Here is a 23921-nt window from a genome sequence, read left to right as displayed (position 1 = left end):
ATTATATCCGTTTCTTGTCCCGGGTGAGATGAAAACCGAATATATGAAAATATGGACTGGTGATAGCCTGGAGTATGATGAAAATATGCTCATGTGTACGCTGAATGTCATATTCGCCTTGGCAAGTCAGTTGGCCGATTTTGTCCCACCTACAGAGCGAGAGGCATTAGCGGATGCTTTTTTCTCCCGGGCAAAAGGCCTGTTTCAATTCAACCTTTGGGATAGTGGATCATCAGGTTTGATTCAATGCTTGCTTCTCATGGCCCAATATTTGCAAAGTACGGATTCCGCACATCAATGTTGGATTGTCACCGGACTGGCTATCCGTAACGCTCAAAGTTTAGGACTCCATCTTCCCCAAAACATTGCCCGCCTTCGGACTTTTCAAGAGCAACAGCTAGGGCGCAAAATATGGCATGGATGTATCTTAATGGATCGGTATGCTCAACTCCACTGACCGAGCTAATCTTGGGCATGGTTCTGACTTCAATCTCAAAGGGTCATATCTATGACATTTGGTCGGCCTGCAATGATCTCCAAAGCCTCTTGTGGGGCGGTTCCATTCCCAGCCGCCGTTGACGACGACTATATCCCATCTAGATCAACTAAAGAGGTCTTTCAACCTCCAGATCGACCTTCAATGATGGCGTTCTACGCCAAATCATTAGAACTTTACGAGATCATGAACGATGTGCTTCTTAGTCTTTACAAGCCAATCTCCGACGATAATGGGGAAGACATCTATGACTTTTATTTCGATAATTCTTCAAGTGAGGGAGAGCGGACTATCTTTGAGCTCGACCGCTCCCTCGCTCGATGGACGCGGAGCCTTCCTCCGCATCTGCGTGGGGATTCATCAGTATCCGCAAATGCTGTATTTTTCCGGCAAAGCATTGTCTTGCGTGCAAGGTTTGTGATTCATACTAATGTCAAATATCCTCCAATAACTAACTGGTGTCTTCCTGTAGATTCCTCCACGTGCGGATGCTTTTGTTTCGGCCAACTCTCTCTAAATACTGCGCTGTTCGGGATAATACGACAGCATCCCCATTAGTCTCGACGAACGACTCCTTCCCCCACCGTGTCGCACTACAGTGCTCTGTCATATGTGTCAAAGCTGCACAAGAATCTATCGAACTAATCTACAACAATGCCCCTGCTGACGGAACCGGTGGTCCCCTGCCGGCTTGGTGGTATAATATCCTTTGTTCGTATAGATTTTCCCCAGGTTCAGCTTCGAGATTCTAACTTGACTAGATGTTTATACCTCTGCAACTGTCTTGATCGCTGGCCGTTTGTGCGCTGCGATCCTTGCCGAGGTCACAGAAAGCTCGGTCGCCCTGTCCTGGAACCATGCACTGGAAGTTCTTCGAAAGTACCAAAGTTATAGCACATCCGCTCAGCGCTGTGTGGCGGCCCTTGAAATTCTCTATGAACAAGTTGCCTCTGAGGGTCTGCTACCGATTGGCCATGTGCCGAGTCTTAAGATAGGAGCCAGCACAAGTGGAGGGAATGATATGTCCTTCGGCGAAGGAATGAATGCGGCTATCTTGGATACTTTTGAGTTTCCTGATTTTCAAGATATGTCATGGTTGAACAGTGTTCCGAGCAACCTTTACTAGATACCTAGTGCCTTTGCCTGGCAAAGTCTGCAGTGAATTAATGCAAGATTCGAGCATACAGTCAATTGCGTCTAACCGGAATAATGTCCATTCCAATGACTATCCTTCGCACTCTTATAGTCCGGGAGACCGACTAGTCGGTTATGATGTCATCTCGAAGTATTAAAATAAAAAGCAGGAACTTCTACTAGTCGTTGCCCACAGGAATTGAAATTATTTGGATTGCAATGATTGGAAGAAAGCCATATACAGACCCTGCTACTAAGTATCGACCCACTGCCCATTTTCCCACCAAAACTAACCGAGTTTGAAGCCTATTCTCTCGATGAATTTATATTGTAACCTATTTTTATTTACTTTTTATCTTATTTATAATTAGAAGCTCAATGTAATATGTTATAAAATTATACTCGTAAATATTTTTTATAGACTGCGGCCAATTTTCAAAGTCATGATAGAAATTCTGATCGCTAGTTTGGTATGGGAGCCACTAGGTCCCGCTATATTAGCTGTACTCCTAAACTGCCTGCTGAACTGCCTACTGAACTGCCTACTGAACTGCCTACTGAACTGCCTACTGAACTGCCTACTGAACTGCCTTCCGTAGCCATTTTTGATGAGGATAACCCTTTTTGGCATTACATGAGACCCCCCAACCAACTAGGTGCCCAGTGTAAAATCGACCTCTGTATATACATATTTGGTAACCACCACACCGGCGGCGACTCGATCAAAGCCCAAGGCAGATAAAATACCTAACGTGGACCTTAGGCCGTATTTGTGCGGCTTAAATATTTTTCAACAAACTGATCGTCTAAAAGAGGCCCCAAATCCTTGTTGGTATCAAAGACATGTTCACCCATGGGCAAACATTCGAACATAGCGGCTACACTTTCCTCCGTCAGGCCATCCACGACGGCAGCGATTCGGGCGAGGTGACTCGTCGGATTTGCCGTAGCCCATGCCAATGCCCGTTCCTGCCATTTAGCAAATTGGATCACCTCCCCAACACCACTAGCAACACTGATCATATTGAAAAAGGCATTGAAGCTGGGCGCACTGGAGTTAACAAAGTCGTAGTCCCCAGTTTGCCCAGGAACATTAGTCATCAATGTAGAAATGGTCTTACACAGGTAATCGACCGGTAGGACAGCCGAGAGATCAGCATTAATTGATGGAAAGCTACCCATCTCAATACTACCGACAATCAAGTTGTGTAGGAAGTCACCGCGATCACGTCGGAAATAGCCAGAGCAAATGGATGCCGTGACGAATGGCAATCGGTACACCGACGCCTTGGCACCGCGCCAACGCGCCGCCGCCAACATTCGCTCCGCAATCCATTTTGAGGTGGCGTAGCCATACTCCTGATCGCCCTCCACAACCTCATAACCCATATACTTCGGTAATGTGGCGGCGGTAGAGATGAGATGGACTGTCTTGGGTCGACCGAGCGAACTTAGGCGCAGAACCTCGTGCATGCTGACTATATTCGGGCCAACATAATCCTTCAGCGGACGCATCCAGTCGACGAGAGCGCCCGCGTGGCAAATAGCGTCAACTCCGATCGCCAACTGTTCAAATGCCTTTTCGTCAAGTCCCAACAAGGGCTGTGTCATGTCGCCCACCACCGAGTTGACCAGTGTAGCGTAGCCTGGCTTCCAAAGACCATAGCTTTCGAGCGTGCTCACCAACCGCCGCTTGGCATGACTAGCATTATCGGCTCGCACGAGGCAGTAGCTGGGTATATTTGACTCGAGGAGCTCATGTAGGAGAAAGGCGCCGACAAAACCAGTCGCGCCGGTGATGAATATTGCCTTTGGGCGGGCCGCCATTTCAACCACATCGTCGAATCGAAACATCGGGTCGAGACATCCCTTCATGATTGCAGCTATATTCAAACCAGGTGGAACGGCTGGGGCGACATTGGATTTTAATAGCGCACCGCTCGACCCCTGTGACGGATCTCCGGCGGGTTCTAGAAGTTTTGATAGTAGGAATTGCGCGAGCGCTTTCGCATTCGGGTGGTCGAAAACAATGCTGGCTGGGAGAGCCAGGCCTGTCAATTCGGCGAGCTGGTTGCGCGTCAGAACCGCTGTCAGGGAGTCAATTCCGAGGTCTTGGAAGGGCTGGTTAATATGAACATCTTCCGGCGACATGAAACCTAGTGTCTTCGCCACTGTCTCTCGAACCGCATCCATCACTGTTGTCGCCTGTTCTTGGGGGGTGGCGCTCCTCAGGACATTGCACAGATCGGTAAAGCGTTCACCGTCCAGTTGTCGGTCATACTCGCCCTTTCCTCTCAGAAGCAAGCGAAACAACGGCGGTACTCCGGCTTTCCGATCATAGGAGCTTCGCAGCCGATTTGGATCAAGTGCAGCAGCCACGGTCAGAGCATAGTCGCCCCGCGCAGCCAGCTCTAGAAGTTGCAGGCCTTCTGCTGGGCCGATCGAGTCTAGACCGAGTTGAGTAAGGCGGGCACGACCCGTTTCGCCGAGCCCAGCGATCATGCCCTGGCCCTCCCAGGGGCCCCATGCTACCGAGGTGGCCGCTAGGCCGTTGGAACGTCGCTGATGAGCGAGTGCATCGAGAAATGCGTTAGCGGCAGCGTAATTACCCTGTCCCGGCATACCTAGGATCCCTGAAATTGAGGAGAACATCATGAAGACGTCCAATTCCATGTCCTGGGTCAAGTGGTGCAGGTACCAGGCTCCATCTACCTTAGGTCGAAATACTGCATCACACCTGTGAGGAGTCAAGGCCGACAGGATCCCATCGTCTAGAACGCCGGCAGCGTGGACCGCCCCGCGTAGTGGCCTGTCCTTGTTAAACATGCCCACAACTGAGCGGACGCTTTGAAAGTCGGCCGAATCACTTGCCACCACCGTGACATTGGCGCCGAGTTCGGCGAGTTCATCGACCTGCTCTTTCGCGCCAGGGGTATTCATACCACCTCGCGAGGTTATCACTAGGTCACGGATGCCGTGGGTACTAACCAACCACCGGGCCACACGCCGGCCGAGACCTCCAAATCCGCCAGTGATTAACACTGCGCCATCTGGCCGTAGAAACCACTGCTTCTGGACCCGGGGCACGGTGTCAGCTTCGTGCAAATACTGCAACCGAGGGGCAGATATGTGCCCGCGTCGTAGGGCGCATTCGGGTTCTGATCGCAACATAAGCGCCCTCGCAAGGAGATGTTCCGTAGGCTCCCCTTCATCCCCATCCAGATCAATCAGTCGCAAGGTCAATTCAGGATGCTCGTTGCGAGCGGTGCGCATTAGGCCCCAAAGTGCCCCAGCGCCCAACCCCGTAACCCGATCCTCGATGCCTGTGCCCACTGCCTGGCGGGTTACCCACACCAGCGGCTTTGCGAACTCGGTCTTAGCCGCTGCCTGTAGCTGGGTGAGCGCCTTTGCGGTAAAGTCATGCGCCTGATGAAGAATGTCAGCGCTGGAATCCCACAGGCACAGCAAACCGTCCAGGCGCTTAGCGTCATTGAGATCACAGGCGTCGATAACTTTGATCCCGGCACGCACTAAACTGGTCTTCACCTTCTCGGCCCACTTCACCTCGCCGGCCGGGAACTGTAATCCCCACACGCCGCTACGGAGCTCGATATGGTCAGCATCGACAGGATGCCAGGCGACCCGGAACTGCAACCGGTTTACATCTCCCAAGTCTGCACACTGGAGCGCTACGCGGTCAACAAGCTGGTAGTGGACGCGGTGCAGTCGGCCGATATTGGCCCCCTGGTCGCTATAAACGTCGATGGAGGCTTGGAAACCCTCGCCATCCCGTTCAAAATCGAAAACGCGGACCCATATCTCAGACTGCTTCGTTGTTGGCAAGGATACACCCTCGACTTTGAACGGCACGAAGACACCATTGTCACCAGTCCGCTTGATCCAGTGGGCCAGTAGCACAGAGTGAATGGCTGACTGGAGTAGAGCCGGGTCAAGACAGCAGCCGTTGGGAGATAACAGCTCAATGTCCACAGAAGAGACTGTCCTGGCCCACACCTCTTCATCCATCACCCAGGCTTCTTTAAGACACCGGAACCGTGGACCGAAGTGATATCCGAGAACATCAAAATCTCTGTAGACAGTGCGCAGGTCAATTTTCTGGGCACCCTCTAAAGCAAAGGGGGTGACATCCCCGCTCGCGTCGGTATGCGCGGGAACAAGACTCCCTTCCGCGTGTAGCGTCCATGGAAGCCCACCTTCAGCGGCGCCGTAGACCTGCACCTGGCGAGTTCCATGATCGGGCGGACCCACGGTGACCTGGAGGCGAACACGCACGTTTGGCATGAACGCCAACGGCTTCTGGACGAGGCCATTGACCAGCTCCCATGCACCGGGCTGGACCGCATGTCCAGCCGCCCGCATGCACTCGAAAAACACAGCTCCCGGCATGAGCACAGTGTCGATGACTTTGTGCTCCTGTAGCCAAACCAGGGCGTCGTCCATCACCGTGCCGGAGAACACCAACATCCCAGTGCTAGCGATCTCGATTCCACCATCAAATAATCCATGGCCGGTGTTCTTGCGACCTAGGTTGATCTCCGGGTGTAGTGGCGGTGCCTCAGACCATAACAGTTCCTTTTGGAAGGCGTAGGTCGGCAGCGCCAGCAACTGGCCGCCGAATGGCTTGAAATAGCCACGCCAGTCGACTGGCACCCCCCGTGAATGTAAATCTGCGAGGCTACGCTGTATAACTCTGGCGCTGTGCTTGCCTGGGATTAGCGATGGAACCCAGGTCACCGAATGTTTACCGGCTAGACACTCTGCGCCTAGGCCGGAAAGTACCGGCCGTGGGCCCAGCTCCAGGAAGACGTTGACTCCCTCGCGTTCGAGCGCAACGATGCCGTCAGTAAACCGCACTGCCCGGCGCGCCTGATGAACCCAGTATTCGGGGTGCTGAAGTTCGCCCACCTCAGCCCGCCGTCCTGTTAGACCACTGATCACGGCAAGTTTCGGCGGGCGGAACTGCACCGTCCCGATGACTGATTGCCACGCCGTCAGCATGCCGTCCATGTGGTTCGAGTGGAAGGCGTGGGACACCTTAAGCGCCTTGACTTTGCGATCCCGTTCCGCAAAATATGTCATGACCTCGTGGGTAGGATCAACGGCGCCGGACACAACGGTCTGCGACGGCGTGTTGAGGCTGGCAATTTCAACCTGGCCAGTAAAACCGAGAGCCTCAATGGCGTTCTCAACTTCCACAGCTGTTGCTTCGAGGGATACCATTGTACCCCCGCCGGGCAATGCCTGCATCAACTGGCCCCGAGCCTCGACCAGCCGGCAAGCATCCGACAGATTGAAAATCCCAGCGACGTGGGCGGCCACGATCTCGCCAATACTGTGACCAAACACCAACTCGGGTCGGATCCCCCAGCTATCCCATAGCCGCCACAGAGCCACTTCCAGGGCGAACAAGGCCGACTGCGTGAAATCGGTGCGAGACAGTAATCCGGCGGCCTCACTGCCTGGATCGGCCCACATCACATCGAGCAGCGGCCTTTCAAGATTGGTGAACCGGGACGCGACATCCTGAAGCGCCTCGTAGAAGAGGGGATACACGGCGCAAAGATCCTTGCCCATCCCTGGCAGCTGGCTGCCTTGGCCGGTGAAAAGGAGGGCGACGCGTGGTATCAGAATGTTCTGCTCACGGGTGCTCCTACTGCGCCTTTTGCTTTCTGGGAACCATGATGTGGCCTTCTGTTCTTCGACAAATGAGGCCAACCTCTTCTGCAGCTCCTCCTTATCTTGAACCAGGAGCACAACTCGCTGGCGGAAATGTGTGCGGCCGGCGGCTAGAGTGTATGCTACATCTCCCAGATTCTCGTGGACCGCCGTGATCTTCAGGTGTCGATGCAAGTTCTGGGCTTGCTGGCGTAGCGCCGCGCTCGTATGGCCAGATAAGAGGATAGGCACTGTCGGCGGCAACGCCACGAACCTCGTCGTGATGGGGAGGCTCCGGTAAGGCTCGGATGGTGGCTCCTCAATGATTGCATGTGCATTCGTGCCACCTATGCCGAAGGAGCTGACCCCAGCCCGTCGCAGGCGACTCTTATTCGGCACCCAGGACCGCTTCTCACAGACCAAGGCCATCCTGCCGTTCTCCCAATCCACCGCTGGGGTGGGCTTATTGACATGTAAGGTGGCGGGCAGTAGGTTGTGCTGTAGAGCCAACACGACTTTTATCACGCCGGCGAGTCCGGCAGCAGCCTGGGTATGGCCAATGTTAGACTTCGCTGAACCAATCCACAATGGCTCCTCCCTGGAGTGGCTACCTCCGAAAACCTCCGCTAGCGCAGCGCCTTCGATCGGGTCACCTAGCTTGGTACCAGTGCCATGGGCCTCTACATAGTCCATATCGCTCGGCTCTAAGTGCGACATGGCGAGAGCGGTACGAATGAGACGCTCCTGTGCAAGACCACTTGGAGAAGTCAGGCTGGCAGCGCTGCGGCCGCCGTGATTAACGGCTGTACCACGTAACACTGCAAGGATGGTGTCTCCATCGCGCTGGGCATCGGAGCATCGTTTGAGAAGCACGACGGCGGACCCTTCGCTCCAGCCAGTCCCCTCGGTGTCCGCGGAGAAGGCCCGACATCGACCGTCAGGAGACATACCACGAAGGCGGCTGAACTCCACATGCAATTCAGGCGACAGCATCAGACTAATGCCACCCGAAATTGCCACATCACATTCGCCGTTTCGCAGCGCGGTAGCAGCTAGGTGCGTGGTGACCAGGGAGGAGGAGCACGCTGTATCCACTGTCATAGCAGGCCCCTGAAGTCCAAAAGTGTAAGACACCCGGCCAGACATAGTTCCGCCGGCCGTGCCGGTGACTGTATACCCATCAAGGGCATCTAGGCTACCACGGGTAACATGACATAAACCGTGACTACGGTATCCCGCAATCGTACTAACCCCAATGAAAACGCCTGTCTGGCTGCCGCGCAAGCCTTCCATCGTATAGCCGGCGCGCTCAAACGCTTCCCAACAAGATTCCAGCATGACCCGTTGCGTCGGGTCCATGGATCTCGCTTCCCGTGGTGAGATACCGAAAAATGATGCGTCAAATCTATCGACACCGGATACAAATCCACCTTGACGACAATATGACTTGCCAGGGACTCCCGGGTCCGGATCGTACAGCGCATCGGAGTCCCAGCGGTCCTGTGGTATCTCGCTAATGCCATCTCCACCGCGGTCGAGCAGGTCCCAATACTCCTCTGGCGTGTTCACCCCGCCAGGAAGTCTACATGCCATGGAAATTATGGCAATATCCTCCTGGCGTGGCATTGGAATTCGTAACGCTGGGGGCTCAACTTTAGGATAGGGTTTCTCGGTGTTGGCGAAGTACGCGGCCAGTGCCTTGATAGTGAAGTGCTTGAATATGATGGCAGATGACACCGGCCGGTGCAGCAGATTCTCAAGGTCCGTCTGCAAACGGACAGCACGTAATGAGTCGCCACCGATCTCGAAGAAGTTCTCCTCGATGCCGATGCTGTCATAGCCCAGAATCTCCGCCCAGATAGTCAAAATCTGACCCTCTAGCTCGGTTGTGGGCCGGACAGGAGATTTAATTCCCATCACGGGAACAGGAAGGGCCTTACGGTCGACTTTATTGTTGAGTGTTAGCGGGAACTCGTCCAGTTCGACAAAAAAAAGAAGGTATCATATAGGCCGGCAGGCGTTCGGCCAACCACGGGCGTAAAAGTCGGCCCAGCTCGGGGCGAACTGGGTCATTTCCCACCATGGGCACATTTGCGTACTGCCCTATCTTCTTGCGGACCATAGCTTCCGGGCTATGTAGACTTAGGTCTGGGGTCGCTTTCCCTGAATACCAAAGCAGGGCATCAAAAGCCCATATGCCGCCGGAGAGACTCGGCACCAATGCCATCTGTCGGCCGGACTGGGCGGCGAGCGCCGTGAGATCATACGGATCGATCCACGATGCGGTAAGCGGGTTGGTGACGACGTCGCCCAGAGCGACCGCCAGTCTGTCATGGACTTCGCGTAGCCGACCATTTGGGATGTTGTTCAGCCGCAGTACCTTATCATATTCATCAATCGTAGTGAGCTGATCAAGTGTCCCGTCCCTCCATTCCCGCTCTATCACAGGGTCCTGGGGGACAACGGCCCCGATATGCAAAGTAACATCAAAGCGGTAGCGGGTCATTTCATTGATATAGCGACCATTGCGTAGGGTAATTTCAACGTGATTGATGCGTGGAATCAGGCTCTGCAGATTAGCAAAGAACGTGGGCGAAATTACCAGCTCGGAATCTGACTGCATGGCCTGTTTAGTCCGCCGGCTTAGTTCTGAGGGGGAAAGTTGACCGTTGGAACGGCAGTCAATGACATCGCTATGGAAGGTTTGGAAAAATGATAGACTGCGCAAGTCACCAAGGTATACCCGGCCTTGGCCAACTGCCTTGGTCGCCCATTCAAGAACCGACAAGAGGTAGTCGATACTTGGGAAGTACTGCACCACGGAATTGATTATCACGGTGTCAAAGGCTCCATCCATACCACGCCAGGTGGGCAATGTGTGAGCCGGGCAATGCTCGCATATTACATGCGGTAAGGATGAGAGGTGTCGACGTGTGATCTCTACAGCCTGTTTGGAGGAGTCCACGGCATGGTAGGCGCTGCAATGTGGTGCAATACTAAACAACATCAGACCAGTACCCGAGCCGATCTCGAACACCCGCTTCGGTCCGTAGGACAAGATCCGCTGAACTGAACTCAACTGCCAATCGCGCATCTCACTACTAGAAAACGGGGCTCCGTCATAGCTATTACGCCAGCCAGCGATATTGAACATCTCTTGGACCACCTCATCCCCCTCTACCTTATCCTCTTTATAGACCTGATCCCACACACCCGCCCACTCCTCAAGTGCCGAACCACGCATATGGTTAATATCATCTCCATCTGCCTGTGGAGAATGCTCGCGCACACAGTAGGCAACTAGCCGCTCATCGTGGGTTACTACCAGCGCACGGGAGATGTCCTCATGGTATGTTATGGCTGCTTCGATATCACCTAGTTCAATTCTATAGCCCCGAAGTTTCACCTGGTCGTCAGCACGACCGAGTACAGTCAGCTTGTCAGGTGTGAGGAAGCGTGCCATGTCACCGGTCCGGTACATGGTGCCGGCGTGAAAAGGGTTGTCAACAAAGCGAGACCGAGTTAGCTGGGGCTTGTTTCGATATCCCTGTGAGACACCTGCACCGCCGATACACAATTCCCCCGAGCAACCGGTAGGCACCGGTGTCAAGTCTGGACCGAGCACGTACAGTTGCGTGTTGGCGATAGGTCTGCCGATGACAACGTTGTCTCCTTGAGACACCTTCCATATGCTCGACCACACGGTTGTCTCGGTGGGACCGTACAGATTCCAAACCGAATCACCGCAGACAAGCAGGCGCTCGGCCAGTCGACGAGGAAGCGCTTCCCCACCGCATAGTATCTTCGCCAGTCGTGGTTGACCGTGCCAGCCCGACTCCAGCAACATCTGCCAGGTGGTTGGTGTACCCTGCATCATGGTGATCCTGTGTCGCTCCATTAATCCCAGCAAGGCGTGGGTATCCAGGGTCTCATTGGCCTTCGCGATGACTGTCGTGGCGCCACAAACGAGAGGCAAGAACAGCTCCAGAACAGCAATGTCGAAGGAGAAGGTGGTAATGGCTAGCAACCGATCCGCCGCACCGCAGCCCGGTTCTCGCCGCATGGAGCACAAGAGGTTGCACACGGCACCATGGCTGACCTCAACACCCTTTGGTTCACCCGTAGAGCCGGATGTGTAGATAACATACGCAAGGTCGTCTCCTCCCACTTCGATTTTCAGGTTCCCGCTGTTGACTCCCGAGTTATTGCCTCGTGCCTCATCAACGCTTAGGCATGACGCTTTCCAGGCCCATAAGTTCTCCGGCGTGGGAGTACGGGTGATGACCAGGTCTGGATTGGCATCGTCGATGATCCAGCTAATTCGTCTCGCAGGGAAGTTTAGGTCGATCGGAACATAGGCAGCGCCAGTCTTCAATACTGCTAGTACCGCTACAACGAAGTCGATTGAGCGGTCCAGGGCCACGCCAATGAGGCTCCCGCGCCCTATGCCTCGATCCAACAGAGCCCGGGCCAGGCGATTCGCATTGTCGTTCAGCCCTCGGTAGTTTAGTTCAGAGTCTGCACAAATCACAGCGACATCATTCGAGTAGCTGTCTACAGCGCACTCATAAAGTCGATGAAGACAGTGACCTAGGAACGTTCTGTCTCCGGTGTTGTTGAATTCATCTGTGAGGGCGTAACCCTCGTGCGCGATAATCATGTCCATTTTTCCTGGACGGAGCTTATAGCTTATTATTGCAACGTCCTCTCTACCTGGGTTCTTAAGTATGATTCTTCAGTATTTTTACTCTCGCTAAGAATGCAACTGTTTGGAGAGTAGTAATGGCGCCATCATATATCTATTTATTTCAGTTTTCTGATCTCCTATAGATGAACTCCTTCGGCCTGAGTCGCATCACCCACTTTGTTTCTTGCCCTCGGGGTGACTGTCTTGCACTACCTCAGAGAAGTACATGATTGGAGAGTGACTACCCACACATACGCACACTGTATCCAGCGACATACTTCCCGTAAACTACTTCGGGTACTCGGCTCGGTAGGAGACTCGGGAACGATGTCTCGGATTCTAAGGCCTAAGCAGGTACTCGACTAAGGAGGCCATATTCATGATAAAATCGATGTTAGTAATGAAGATATATGGGTATAACCCAACATTGGGATACTGATTTGCTTGATCGAAATGATCATTCTCGCATAGCAGCAACTATGTTATACAAAGAGCAAGGTGGACTTGAACCCTAAGAGCAATATTCAAAAAGAATCACCCCCGGGGCCTTTGGTGCTCCATTCAAGAAAATATGAGTACCAGTACTTCTATCATCATTGGTTTAGTAAATAGACTTTTTATCTATCCTTTCTATGTTCGAGTCAAAATGACAGAGTCTCTCGCATTTCGGATTTTTCAGTACTACATATGTGAGATGTCTACGGCAGGTTTTAACCGCCATCGCGCCAACCCATATAATTTCTTTACCGTCTAGTTCACTGCCTTGCTTTTTCGCTACATGGTTCCTCAGCTAGGGAACTTTCCCTGTTATTCTCATTACAGGCTTCTTCGTATAACAAGATGCCAGCCCTAATTGATCTAGAACCACTCAAAGACGAGATGATCGCTCTCTTTTATAACAACAATACTATTGAGAATAGGGAATGACTACTAATACCCGCTTTTTACTAATAAAACTTTAGGTATATCTACCGCTGGCCGCAGTAGTCAACTAGTCTATGTAAATTATTATAGTATCCTCGTAGTATTTTATACACCTATCACATGACTTACAGGTATTATTTATCCTACACAAAGTGGTGATCGGTAACGCCATAATGTATTTTCAAAAGGGTCCCTTCCAGTTTACTAACATAATTAATTACAATACCACCAAAATACTATGTATTTTTGAGGATCTAGAAATTGTATTTTAATTACCGACGTCTATAGATCCATACAAATCTAGCAATTAGACTGATTTCTGATTTATCTTGCTATTTTAGCGAGAAAATGGGATGATAGACTAGCACCCCGGCTCCAGGACTATAGGTGTTGAGTACAACATACTAATTTTCTGCCAGGCAAAAACCCCGGTTGGCGCGATGGTGGTTAAAACCTGCCGTAGACGTCTAGGGTCTCACAGAATGACGTAGGAAGGTAGTTTGATCTACAGAATATGTAACATGTTCAATATGGAAACTACATAGAGTCTATATAAACTTTGTTCAGTTGTGTTACTTCTTTTCTCAAGGTTTTGTTTTGGCTACACAGCTATGTACATAGCTGCGCGAAGCCACTACTGGGATGTCTTGATTCAAGACGTAAAGGGTCTAACTTTGCTCATGGGCCAATGCATATATGTAATCCTAAAGCTCGAGTATAAATCCACTCTCCTCTCCCCTAGTTTGAACCTATACAGATCTAAGGGGAAACACAATGTCCCATCTCACCTACTACAACTATGACGGCGTCGGTATCCGAAACAGAGAACGATATAGCTACAGCCAAGCAGTGCGCATTGCTGATCGCATCGAATGTTCTGGTCAAGGTAGACTTGAATCTATTCTCGATTAAAGATACCCTAACAGAGACTCGCAGGCGGATGGGATCCAGCAACCGGGGAGCTAGACAATGATGCCAGGGCACAGATCGACCAAGCCTTTAGGAATGTTGAATTAAACCTCAAAAATGCGGGAGGGATGGGATGGGAACAGGTTTTCCGCGTCAAATCATACCATGTCTCGATTGATAATAGAACGATTGAGACAATGGTCCATAATTTGAGAAAGTACATGCCGAATCATAAGCCAGTGTGGACATGCATCGGTGTGACTGGGCTTGCGGAAGATTGTATGAAGGTTGAAATTGAGGTTGTGGCGCACGATCCGAAATGACCTTTATTTAGTCCATCCTTTGAGAATATCAAGTTATGTCTATGATATATTGTATGTCAATGATTGACTACTACATACAGTGGGACCTCCGAAATATTGGGCCAAACCAAAGTACCCAAATAGACCGCCCTCTATACCGCCTTCTTTTTATTTATTCTGCCACGGGTACCGCCTGTCATTTTAATTATTCTGCCACAAGAATACAGGGTGGCATAAGCGGCCAAGTGATATCTTTTCAGTGGTCTTTCAAATGGTATATTTAGTAGTCTTCTCAGATATCATCAGCATCACAGCCTTATATCACCTGTATAGAAGCTAACTATATTCGGAGTTTTAGACTAGGAGAACTGGCAGAATATAAAAAAAAGGCAGTACACAGGGCGGTATATCTAGGTACTTTGGTTTGGCCCAATATTTCGGAGGTCCCACTGTATATACGCGGAGTGCCTAATTACAATATTCCCAACAAAATTCATAACAAAATCGTTATTTGCGCAGACTCGGATCACAGAACACAGACAAGGAAATGCAGATGGGGGGAAATAGCAAAAGAAAGTCAGGGGGGGAAAAAGGTAATGGCATGATTCTGAGCTTCCGATCTCCCCATTTGGGGCTCTATCTGTGGGGATGCCTATCCTGACAAACATAATCCAAACAGTAGACGGATAACAGAAGAAAGATTTATTGGAAGAAGGGAATATATATACGACCAGATGCGGATAGCTCCATCCCGTTTAAGCAAGACACATCTAGGAAGAGACATACTTTCCACTGATTAGCTTGCGTGTGGTTGGAACGCCCAGCCAAGGAACGAACGGCTGGGACGTACGACCCTCGTCGGCGAAAGGGTCTGCTTCCATCTGCTCTGCCTCTGAGGCAGCACGACTGATACCTAGCGGAGAAGCAGATTCGGCGTTGCGAAGTTCGAATTTCGCTTCGACGATACCCTTCCGAGGTCCAGAGGTGGACGTCACGAAGCGGACGAGGAACTTTCCCTCTGCACCTGGGGTGGTGGGGGCCTTGACTTCCAGATCGGGAATTCTCCATGTGACGGTGGAGGTTTTGCGACGGAAGACGGCGCCGGTATTGGGGTACATGGCGGCGCTTGCGGCGTGGGCGACAGACTCGCGCGGCTGCCCGGTATTTTTGTCCTCGGCTGCGGTGTCCAAATTAATAGTCAACACCAGGTTCTTGAGGGTAATTGACTCCGCTACATTGGAGATAAAGGATGGGTTGAGCGTATAGTAGATAATAGCACTGGCCTGTAATTCTTCCAGGTTCCACACTGGCTTGAATATCACGGGGCAGTAGGCCGAGGGGTTGGCTGGGTCGATATGCAGTTGATACTTGAATGCAACTGTCGGCATGGAACGGGAGATGCTGCCCAGCTGGATATCGTATTCGCCTCTCTTGTCGTCACCAGCATCTTTGGCAACCTCCTGGACAAAGTGGGGATTGGCCGCTACCTTTTCCAGCACTTGGAAATTGTCTAGTCGGATGCGCGTATAGTCTGCCATACCAGGTGTGGGGTTGTATGCTAGAGCAAGCTCACCAACGGCGAATGACTTGGTGACAATACCCTCTGAGAACCATGCACTGATGGTCTCAATGACCGAAGCATTCAGCCCCGATCCATACAGATCAGGATGAACTGAAGGCCCCGGGCCGTGCATGGTGTGTCCGGACCGAACAGACGTAGTATCTGACATGGTGTGATCATCCGTACCAACGCTGGGGGCAATGCTAGGGGAGGTAATATTCCTGATTGGCGAGGTGGGCTGCTGGGACTCTGGTTTTGTCGTAGACAGCGGAAGCTCATTGCCAGGAGAAGCAATAAACACAGTATTGCGAACATCACGGCGTCCGCGAATGGTGCCTGCATTGCGTCTCATTCCTGTCTGCGGAGCTCGCATTCGGAGGGTATTTGCCATATTATCCATGGCCTGTTTCGCCTGGCTCTCATCTTCGAAGATGGGCTGATCTCGAATCGTTAAATTCATACCAGACTCATCTAGGCCCGCTGCCTCATTTTGGGCTCGCGTGATCTCGTCAACTGTTCCAGGTCGCTGGGTGTACCCCTCTGAATCAACCTGTGGCTGATTGGCATGGTTATTGGTGAGCTCAAGGCTTTCTGGGGCAACCCCATTTCTGATTGTCTCTGGGTGCGCTTCAGGAATGGTTGCCACAGTATCCAATCCGGTGCGATCATGCGACACACTAGGGTTCCGCAAGGACGATTGATCGGTGAAGGATGTCCCCGGACGGTCAGAAGCGGTCGCGGGGGGAGATTCTGGTATTTGCAAATCGCGAGATGAGTCGGCTCGCTTGAATGCAGCAAAGGGACTACGCTTCTTCTCTGCCTTTCGGTCGAAAGATCCAGTCGAGGGTAGGGCAACGCTCTTTCGCCTGTTCATAACAGTGCCAAGACGTCTCAATCCCCCAAGGGGAGTATGCCGTGGCTGTGCTTCCGGTGCTAGATAAATCGTTAGAACTTGCGTCTAGAGCGAGATAGTAACCCAACCGTAACACTTACCTGGCGATGTCTCAGCGATGGCGTGTTGTCTCTCAGATGCCTCTGAGAGTTGGCTTGCCGCATCATCTTGGATGCGCGGAGGGGGCGGAAGCGGTGCTTCTGATCGCGGTGTGGAGAACTGATCCTCAACAGGCGCAGTCGGTGTCCGGTCAGGTCCAAGTTCAAGTGTGGAAGGGGTCTCTGCCCGTTCGGTCTGTCTTCTGGGGACGGCCTGCGTCACAGGGACACGAGGGCCCGCCATTCTAGCAGCAAATGTCTTGATTTCATCTGCCGTTTCCACATTGAGAAGCACGTTCAAGCAGCTTTCAGCGGCCTGGCGACCGCGCTCCACTTGGTCCACCTCGTGTGTCTCCAATTGTGTTAGAACATCCCGAAGGTGGTTGAGCCGGGTCTCGTCGGCGGCCTGAAGTTGCTCGTAAACAAAGGGAGCCCGCGAATCCCATTGCTGATGCACTTCCTCGGCGTTGGCAATCTCGCTAGCAAGTTTCTCTGCGCCTTTCGCACCCTTCGCCCTGGCCTTGTCTACCTTCTTCTGCGCAGCCTCCACATTCTTCGCCAGCCCCGCCAGATTACTCTGGATACCGGGCATCGACTTCATCTCTGAATTCTTGCTGCTAAATTCCCTTAGGGGTCGTTCGACATCCTCCTCTATCTTGTTCGCCAGGGTCTCATGCGATACGGCGAGTGTTTCGGTGGCACTAATAATGCGTTGCCAGGGGATTTGGAAAATGCTAGGTTCACGGGTTAGTTTCATTATCGGTCGTACAAGCACTTCAATTTTCCAGGGAAAGGCCAACTTACCCAAGAGCAGCTCCATTGTCTAACTGTGGCCGGTGTGCTAGCTTCCGCAGCCCTTGGGCGTATGCTTCTTCAACGCGACGTCGTTCCTATCGTCAATTTGTTAACGCCAATGTCGCGCCTTGTTGCAGATCCAATTCTAGAAATCTGATCGGATCGAGTCACAAAATGCCATACCTGTAGGTAATCCGCAATATCCACATTGATCTTATTTATGAGTTTAATGCGATCGCTTAGGACGGTTGTAGCTTGGCCGGGATGCAGGGTGGCCTAAATGAAAGAAATATCACCAATGGTCAGCATTTAGATACTGTGCTGGCTAACCACAAAGCTCGGCTTGCTCAATCTTACCAGCAGCGTTGGGTACTCTTGCCGTGAGAGGTCCATGATTCAGATCCCGGGGTATTGAACAAGGTAGCGCATGAAGCGCATAACATGAAAGAGAAAGCCAAGAGATTCCTACGATCCTCGCGGCGAGAACAGTCCAATCAAGTAAGCGAAATGAATGCGGGATCGAGACTTGAATGCCAGTGTCAGTTGGTAGCGTGTCATTCAATGTTGGCCGAGGACGGAATGGGGATGGAATGACGGAGGATGTTATTGTAATACCGTAACATGTGGTATTAGATTCGTTCCATTGCCCGAAGGGCTGTTATTTGTGTTACAGTACCGTAACCATCCCTTGATTGATCACATGACATCATCCATGCGGTTGATGATTGGAGCCTGGCTGCCTTAGGTTGTAATCTGATAGTTGACCAAGTTCTCCATGACAGAATTGGTCTCCACCTATATTTACACATGTTGTATGTATTATCTTTCGATTATTAAATATACGCTGTCACAGAACTTCACTGCAGTACAAGTTAGAAGTCATACTACCTCAGTTAACAGTGGTTCTTGTCCACCATGTCCTGGAAAGACAATTTTGGGTTCACAGACCGGTTGCGAGCCATACAGTCTCTGTGAGTTAATTTTCTGATATATATCGACATGAGCACTGAATTAATTTTGCATGTAGCACGACAGCTTACCAGCAGGCTTCTTCTTCGCCTACCTCTGCATTTGCAGAAGCTATGGCCCAAGCCAAGCGAGTCGAAACCGAGGCGTTTGATAAGGCGACCTCGAAAGTGAGTTATGCGCCTTCTACCGGGAGGTGTGGGTTGCGCGTGTTTGCGGTGGTGGTGGGGTCTTGGCTGGTGTGGGAGTGTTTGTCGGTGTGGTGAAGAACTTTTCAACTGAGACTTATTCCATCCAGAACGCATATGATTATATCTGCCAACGGGCAATTGATGAAGCTGAATTAGCATCATCCAAAGAGCTAGACACTAGCAACCTACAGCATGTAGAGGATAACGATGAAGACCCAGAGACGTCAACTAGGCAAGTGATCGGCCAATATCGGTCTTGTTTTGACCACTATGCTGGTCTCCACTCCTCCATCTACAGATCAAAGTTGGAAGATGGGACCGTTCGAGCAGTGAAAGTCACTATTCCCCATATGATGATAGCCCCGCATGATGCTCACCGTGAAGCACGGTTGCTGCGTGAAGCTTCCCACGACCACATAATTCCATTGATCGAGACGTTTAACCTTGATGGTGGGCGATTTGTCTTGGTATTTCCTTTTGTGCGATATGACTTCGAGCAGTTGCTCCGGCGAGACATGGTAACTGCTGCTCAAACACGGTCGATTCTGCGAGATCTGTTCCATGCCCTTACCCATCTCCACAGCATGGGTATACTTCATCGGGATATCAAGCCTTCCAATATTCTTATGGACTCTCCTAATGGACCAGCCTATTTGGCAGATTTCGGCGTTTCGTGGAAAGAAGACGATACAGGATCTGAGCCACACACGCAGAAAATCACAGATGTGGGCACGACCTGCTATCGACCCCCAGAAATTCTATTTGGATTCAAAAGATACGGGACATCCCTCGACATGTGGGCTGCCGGCTGTGTAGTGGCAGAAGCCATTGCCGTCGGCCACCAGCAGCTTTTCGACTCCGGGCCTGTGGGCAGCGATCTATCGCTGATTTTCTCCATCTTCAAATTACTGGGCACTCCGGACGAACAGCGCTGGCCGGTAAGCTTCACGTCTGTGAGGACTGGAAAGGACATTATTAACCATTTGACAGGAAGTGAAGGTCTTGCCAGATTGGGGAAAAGTGGAATTCCATTCTTTCCCCACGCAGCGATGGGATGACATCCTCCCGGGTGCATCGTCGAATGGCCGTGATTTAGTCAGCAATCTATTGCGCTATGAGAGCAGCGAGAGACTCTCAGCAGCGGAGGTATGTGACCCCTGGTGCCTTACAACAACCTCTAACAATAGATTTAGGCCCTTGCCCATCCATATTTTGCTCAGAGTTGAATCAAATGGTATGACATGGGTGGATGGGCTACGCCACACTCTTCTCTGCGCCTCGGGTTATCACAAGTGGATCGTGGAAGCCTTGGAGTGGACACTTATTAACGGTGCAAATGCATACTTTCAAGTTCTATGCATCAGATGGAGTACCAAAATATAGACTACTATAATCTTGTAGGAAATGATTGCACATACTCTGTCCATCCTCCATGTACGGAGTACAACATAGGTAATAATTGTGGTTTCCGTAACCCCTGGGGACGTGCATAAGCACAGTGCATGAAAAATTTGGAAATTAAAACTGAATTTTCGGCAACGCCGGAAATTACAAGTGATCAATTAAATTCAGTTATGGTTAGGGTGAAACAACCATATACAGTCTGTGCCCCCCGGACCCGCGTGCCTAGATTTTAGCGAATGGGTTGGGGGCGGGCAAATGGGGCTCGCAGGAGCCGGATGAGATTTGTTTCCCGTTTGCCAAGTTCTCGCAAATTAGATACTGTATTAGGAATATAGTGTACTAGACTATACATATGTACTTTATACTACTCCGTACTCTGTACATAACTAGAGTATTCTGTTCAAAAAAAAAAAAAAATAGAACTACAAGTTGATCTCTTCACAAAGAGAAACAAAGTAAAAAGAGGGCCGTGGGGTATCTCTCCTTTCGGGTCAGGTACCATTTTACCTATCTAGCCAATCAGGATTAAATAAACAATTGATCATCATTACCTATTTAGGTTAGTCTGTTATCTATACACACAGGGTCCTAAAGATCTCATTTCGGCTCTACGCCTTTACCTTTTCTTTCCTTTCCATTTCTTTTTTGTACGACCTGGAAGTCGACGTCCTTTCTTTTTTTTTTATTGACTTGACAGCTGTGCTTGATCTCAGTCCATTCTTTCTATCATTCCACAAAACCCAGCCACGATTCTCGGACATTACTCGCGTTGGAATCTTGGGTTATCCCTCTCTTTATCTTCTCCCTAACCGCTCCCATCGCCACTTCACGATATCCTGGGGATACTGGAGTTGACAACATGCACGGGCATGCGCACCACAACCATGCACGCAATGTGGAGGAATTAGAGGAGCGAGGAAGTGTTGAGGAACGAGGAGTCCTCGAGGAACGAGGAGTCCTCGAGGAGCGAGGCGATGTCGTGATCGTTTACAAGACCATGGAACCGGACTTTGAAGGGGAGGTGGGAGGTTATGTAACTGGCACCCAACATGACACTGCGACAAAACCCCACGCCGGTCTTGGTGATCCTGTCAGCGCGCCTACCAGAACCACAACCGAGTCTGATGAGGAGACCACGACCAAGAAGGAGAAACCAACCACCACCAAAGAGACCGTGGCCCATACCACTCATGAAACTAAAGAGACCACCGAGACGACCAAGGCCGAAACGACCCACAAGAAAGCAACCACAACCAGTGAGTCGGAGGCTTCGATGACAACAACCTCCTTTGTGACTTCGGCATCGTCCGCCTCGGAATCCTCCCGGGATGTCAACAATCTCCTCGCAACTTCCACCGCATCGGCCTCGACCACTGCTATTCCAACTACTGCTTCTGGAGGAATGACTGGTGGCGCCAAGGCTGGTGTGGCCATCGGTGTCATCTTTGGCGTTGGTGTGATTGCTGCCTTGATCTTCTTCTTTATGCGCAAGAAGAAGAGAAGCCAGGAAGGATATCAGAAGGAGAATGAGAAGACCTTCGGTGTCGAAGGCCTGCCAGAGGGTATCGCTGCTTCTTTCCCACCTCCTCCCCCTTCCAAGCCGCAGACTTCGGCACCCCCGCAGCTTAATGTTCGTCCCGTCACTCAATTCGCGCCTGATCTGAGCGGCAGCGGTGCCTTGAACCCGGCCACCGCCAATGCTTCCGGGGGCTTGAGCCCAGCCACCGCTGTTGTAGGTGCTGCAGCTGGAGCTGGCTCAGTCGCCGTCGCCTCTCGTAATCTCACTGGCGAATCGCCGCCTCCTACTCCGCCCAAGTCCGGTGAAGGTAACTCCGACCCATTCAGTGACCCTGTGAATCCTTTCAACGCAACCACCAGCCCTGTTACCCAGAACGCGCCTTCCGTTACTGAATCAGCCACCGGACCGTCTGGATCGACCGTCGCAGCTGCCGCGGTCGGCTCCGCAGCCGTGGGTATTGCATCAGGTGCTGCTGCTTCATCTCGAGCATCCAATGATTCCTACCACTCCGCCAAATCACACGGTCATTCCCCCACTGGCTCGACCCAATCCGCGAGCATCCCTGGCGATGCTGCCGCTGGCTCGGCTGTTGCTGCCGGCGCCGCTGTTGTAGGAGCTGCTGGCGCAGCAGGCGCCATGCCCGCTGGGCCACCACCCCCTAACAATGTTTACCGTGTGCAATTGGATTTCAACCCCTCTATGGAGGATGAGCTCGGCCTTCGCTCAGGAGCGCTTGTGCGCTTGGTGCATGAGTACGATGATGGATGGGCTCTCTGTATGCGTCTTAATGGCTCTCAGCAAGGAGTCGCACCGCGTTCTTGCCTATCTGCTCGCCCTGTGATGCCTCGCTCCCGCCCACCCCCAGGCCCTCCCGGCTCTCGCGGCCCGCCCATCATGGGCCCTGACGGTCGCCCAATGATGCATGGAGGTCCGCCCGGTCCAAGATTCTATCCTCAGGATGGCCGTCCTAGATCCCCCGGTAACTCTGGCGTCTCCGGACCTCCGCCTTCGCGCCCTTACCCTGGTCCCGGATCTGCTGTCCAGTTCCCCCCAGTTCCCCGTTCTATGTCTCCAGGGCCTGGTGGTATGCCTGGCCCTCGCTCCATGTCTCCGGGACCAGGACGACCGGGTCCTCGCTCAATGTCTCCTGGACCTGGCGGTATGCCTCGCTCCATGTCTCCGGGACCAGGGCGTCCGGGCCCTCGCTCGATGTCTCCTGGACCTCGCGGAATGCCCGGCCCGCGCTCGATGAGCCCTGGTCCATATGGACCCCCCGGAGTGCAGCGCCCTGTAATGCCTGTCAACCAACGCCAACGCAGCAATAGTGCCAGCGGCAACGCTGTTCCTCCCATAGCAGTACCGGCTGCGCCTCCAGTTTCCAGCCCGTTAGCTGCTCCCGTTCCTGCCCCTGCCCCTGCCCCTGTTGCGCTGCAGGTTTCGAATCCGCTAGCCGCTGCTGCTCCCACTGCGCCACAGGTTTCGAGTCCATTAGCCACTCCTGATTCTGCCCATGTGGCTCCCGCTGCGACACAAGTTCCAAGTCCATTGGCTGCTCCTGCTCCTGCCCCTGCCCCTGCCCCTGCCCCTGTCCCTGTCCCTGTCCCGGCTCCTGCTCCGGCTCCCGCTGCACCGGAAGTCCCGAGTACACCAGCCGCTCCTGTGCCTGCTTCCGCTGAGTTGCCGATGCCAAGCCCCTTAGTCGCTCCTACTCCTGCTCCCACCACCGAGCTTCCAGCCCTCCTGAGTTCCCCGCCGACTTCTCCGTCCGGCTCCATCTCGCGGAAGCCCGTCCCCACTCGGGACGCTTAATCTGAATGACCCTCGCATCTACATAAAGCCTCAGTCTTATGCGGAACATAGGCATTCCCACTGACGTGTCAGTGCTGCCGCTGGACGGAAATGAGCTTGCCTAATATGACCACATTGTGCGCCTCGATCTTGATATCCCCCTACACCCTGCGTCCGTGACGAACGAACCCTCTTTGAATCTATGCTTTGCGGTGGACTTATATCCCCGCACCTAAATTATTTTATCAGTCTGTTTTGTTTTCATCTTTTGAATCTTTCGTCCGTGTCCTGGATGCCGTCTTCTCTGTATCTCCACTGGCATACATATAATGATAACAAAAGGCCGGCCGTCTTTCCATATCTACTCTCTCTTTCTTTTTTCGTTGTGTTGTAAAACAACCCCTTTTTTTATCTCTTTTTCTCTTCCAATCGAAGTTGCAAGCATCTTCTTTGAGTTCCTTTCTTGATTGTTATCGGTCTCGAATAGTATGCGTGTCACGCTGAGATGAGCTGGAATACCCGGACCTGTTCCAACACAGATAGTCTACATATCTATGTAGAATTTACTGAAGAATCTTA

General features: G+C 52.0%; 5 protein-coding genes across 5 annotated transcripts; 3 read left to right on the top strand and 2 right to left on the bottom strand.

Annotated features, from left to right (window-relative positions):
* Positions 1-640: 640 nt before the first annotated feature.
* Positions 641-1622, top strand: PGRI_032700 (fungal specific transcription factor domain-containing protein; the record flags this gene model as incomplete). The annotated part of the gene is made up of 3 exons (XM_040790983.1): positions 641-909; positions 969-1207; positions 1258-1622. 3 exons carry the CDS (start codon positions 641-643, stop codon positions 1620-1622), a joined length of 873 nt encoding a protein of 290 aa, XP_040647936.1.
* A 767-nt stretch (positions 1623-2389) lies between these two features.
* PGRI_032690 (Acyl transferase/acyl hydrolase/lysophospholipase) lies at positions 2390-11972 on the bottom strand (the record flags this gene model as incomplete). The annotated part of the gene is made up of 2 exons (XM_040790982.1): positions 2390-9241; positions 9387-11972. 2 exons carry the CDS (start codon positions 11970-11972, stop codon positions 2390-2392), a joined length of 9438 nt encoding a protein of 3145 aa, XP_040647935.1.
* A 2926-nt stretch (positions 11973-14898) lies between these two features.
* Positions 14899-17867, bottom strand: PGRI_032680 (uncharacterized protein; the record flags this gene model as incomplete). The annotated part of the gene is made up of 5 exons (XM_040790981.1): positions 14899-16622; positions 16683-17413; positions 17484-17569; positions 17658-17750; positions 17832-17867. The coding sequence occupies 5 exons, from the start codon at positions 17865-17867 to the stop codon at positions 14899-14901; spliced, it is 2670 nt and encodes an 889-aa protein (XP_040647934.1).
* Positions 17868-18389: 522 nt separating this feature from the next.
* Positions 18390-19857, top strand: PGRI_032670 (putative cell division protein kinase (Ctk1); the record flags this gene model as incomplete). Its single annotated transcript, XM_040790980.1, has 5 exons — positions 18390-18445; positions 18502-18610; positions 18739-19569; positions 19622-19777; positions 19825-19857. The coding sequence occupies 5 exons, from the start codon at positions 18390-18392 to the stop codon at positions 19855-19857; spliced, it is 1185 nt and encodes a 394-aa protein (XP_040647933.1).
* A 1037-nt stretch (positions 19858-20894) lies between these two features.
* Positions 20895-23363, top strand: PGRI_032660 (SH3 domain protein; the record flags this gene model as incomplete). The annotated part of the gene is made up of 1 exon (XM_040790979.1): positions 20895-23363. The coding sequence occupies one exon, from the start codon at positions 20895-20897 to the stop codon at positions 23361-23363; it is 2469 nt and encodes an 822-aa protein (XP_040647932.1).
* Between the last annotated feature and the right edge of the window lie 558 nt (positions 23364-23921).

The sequence above is a fragment of the Penicillium griseofulvum genome, assembly GCF_001561935.1.
Source record: "Penicillium griseofulvum strain PG3 chromosome Unknown contig_80, whole genome shotgun sequence".
Taxonomy (NCBI): Eukaryota; Fungi; Ascomycota; class Eurotiomycetes; order Eurotiales; family Aspergillaceae; genus Penicillium; species Penicillium griseofulvum.
Note: the sequence above shows the minus strand (reverse complement) of the source record. Positions and strands in the feature narration are given on the sequence as shown.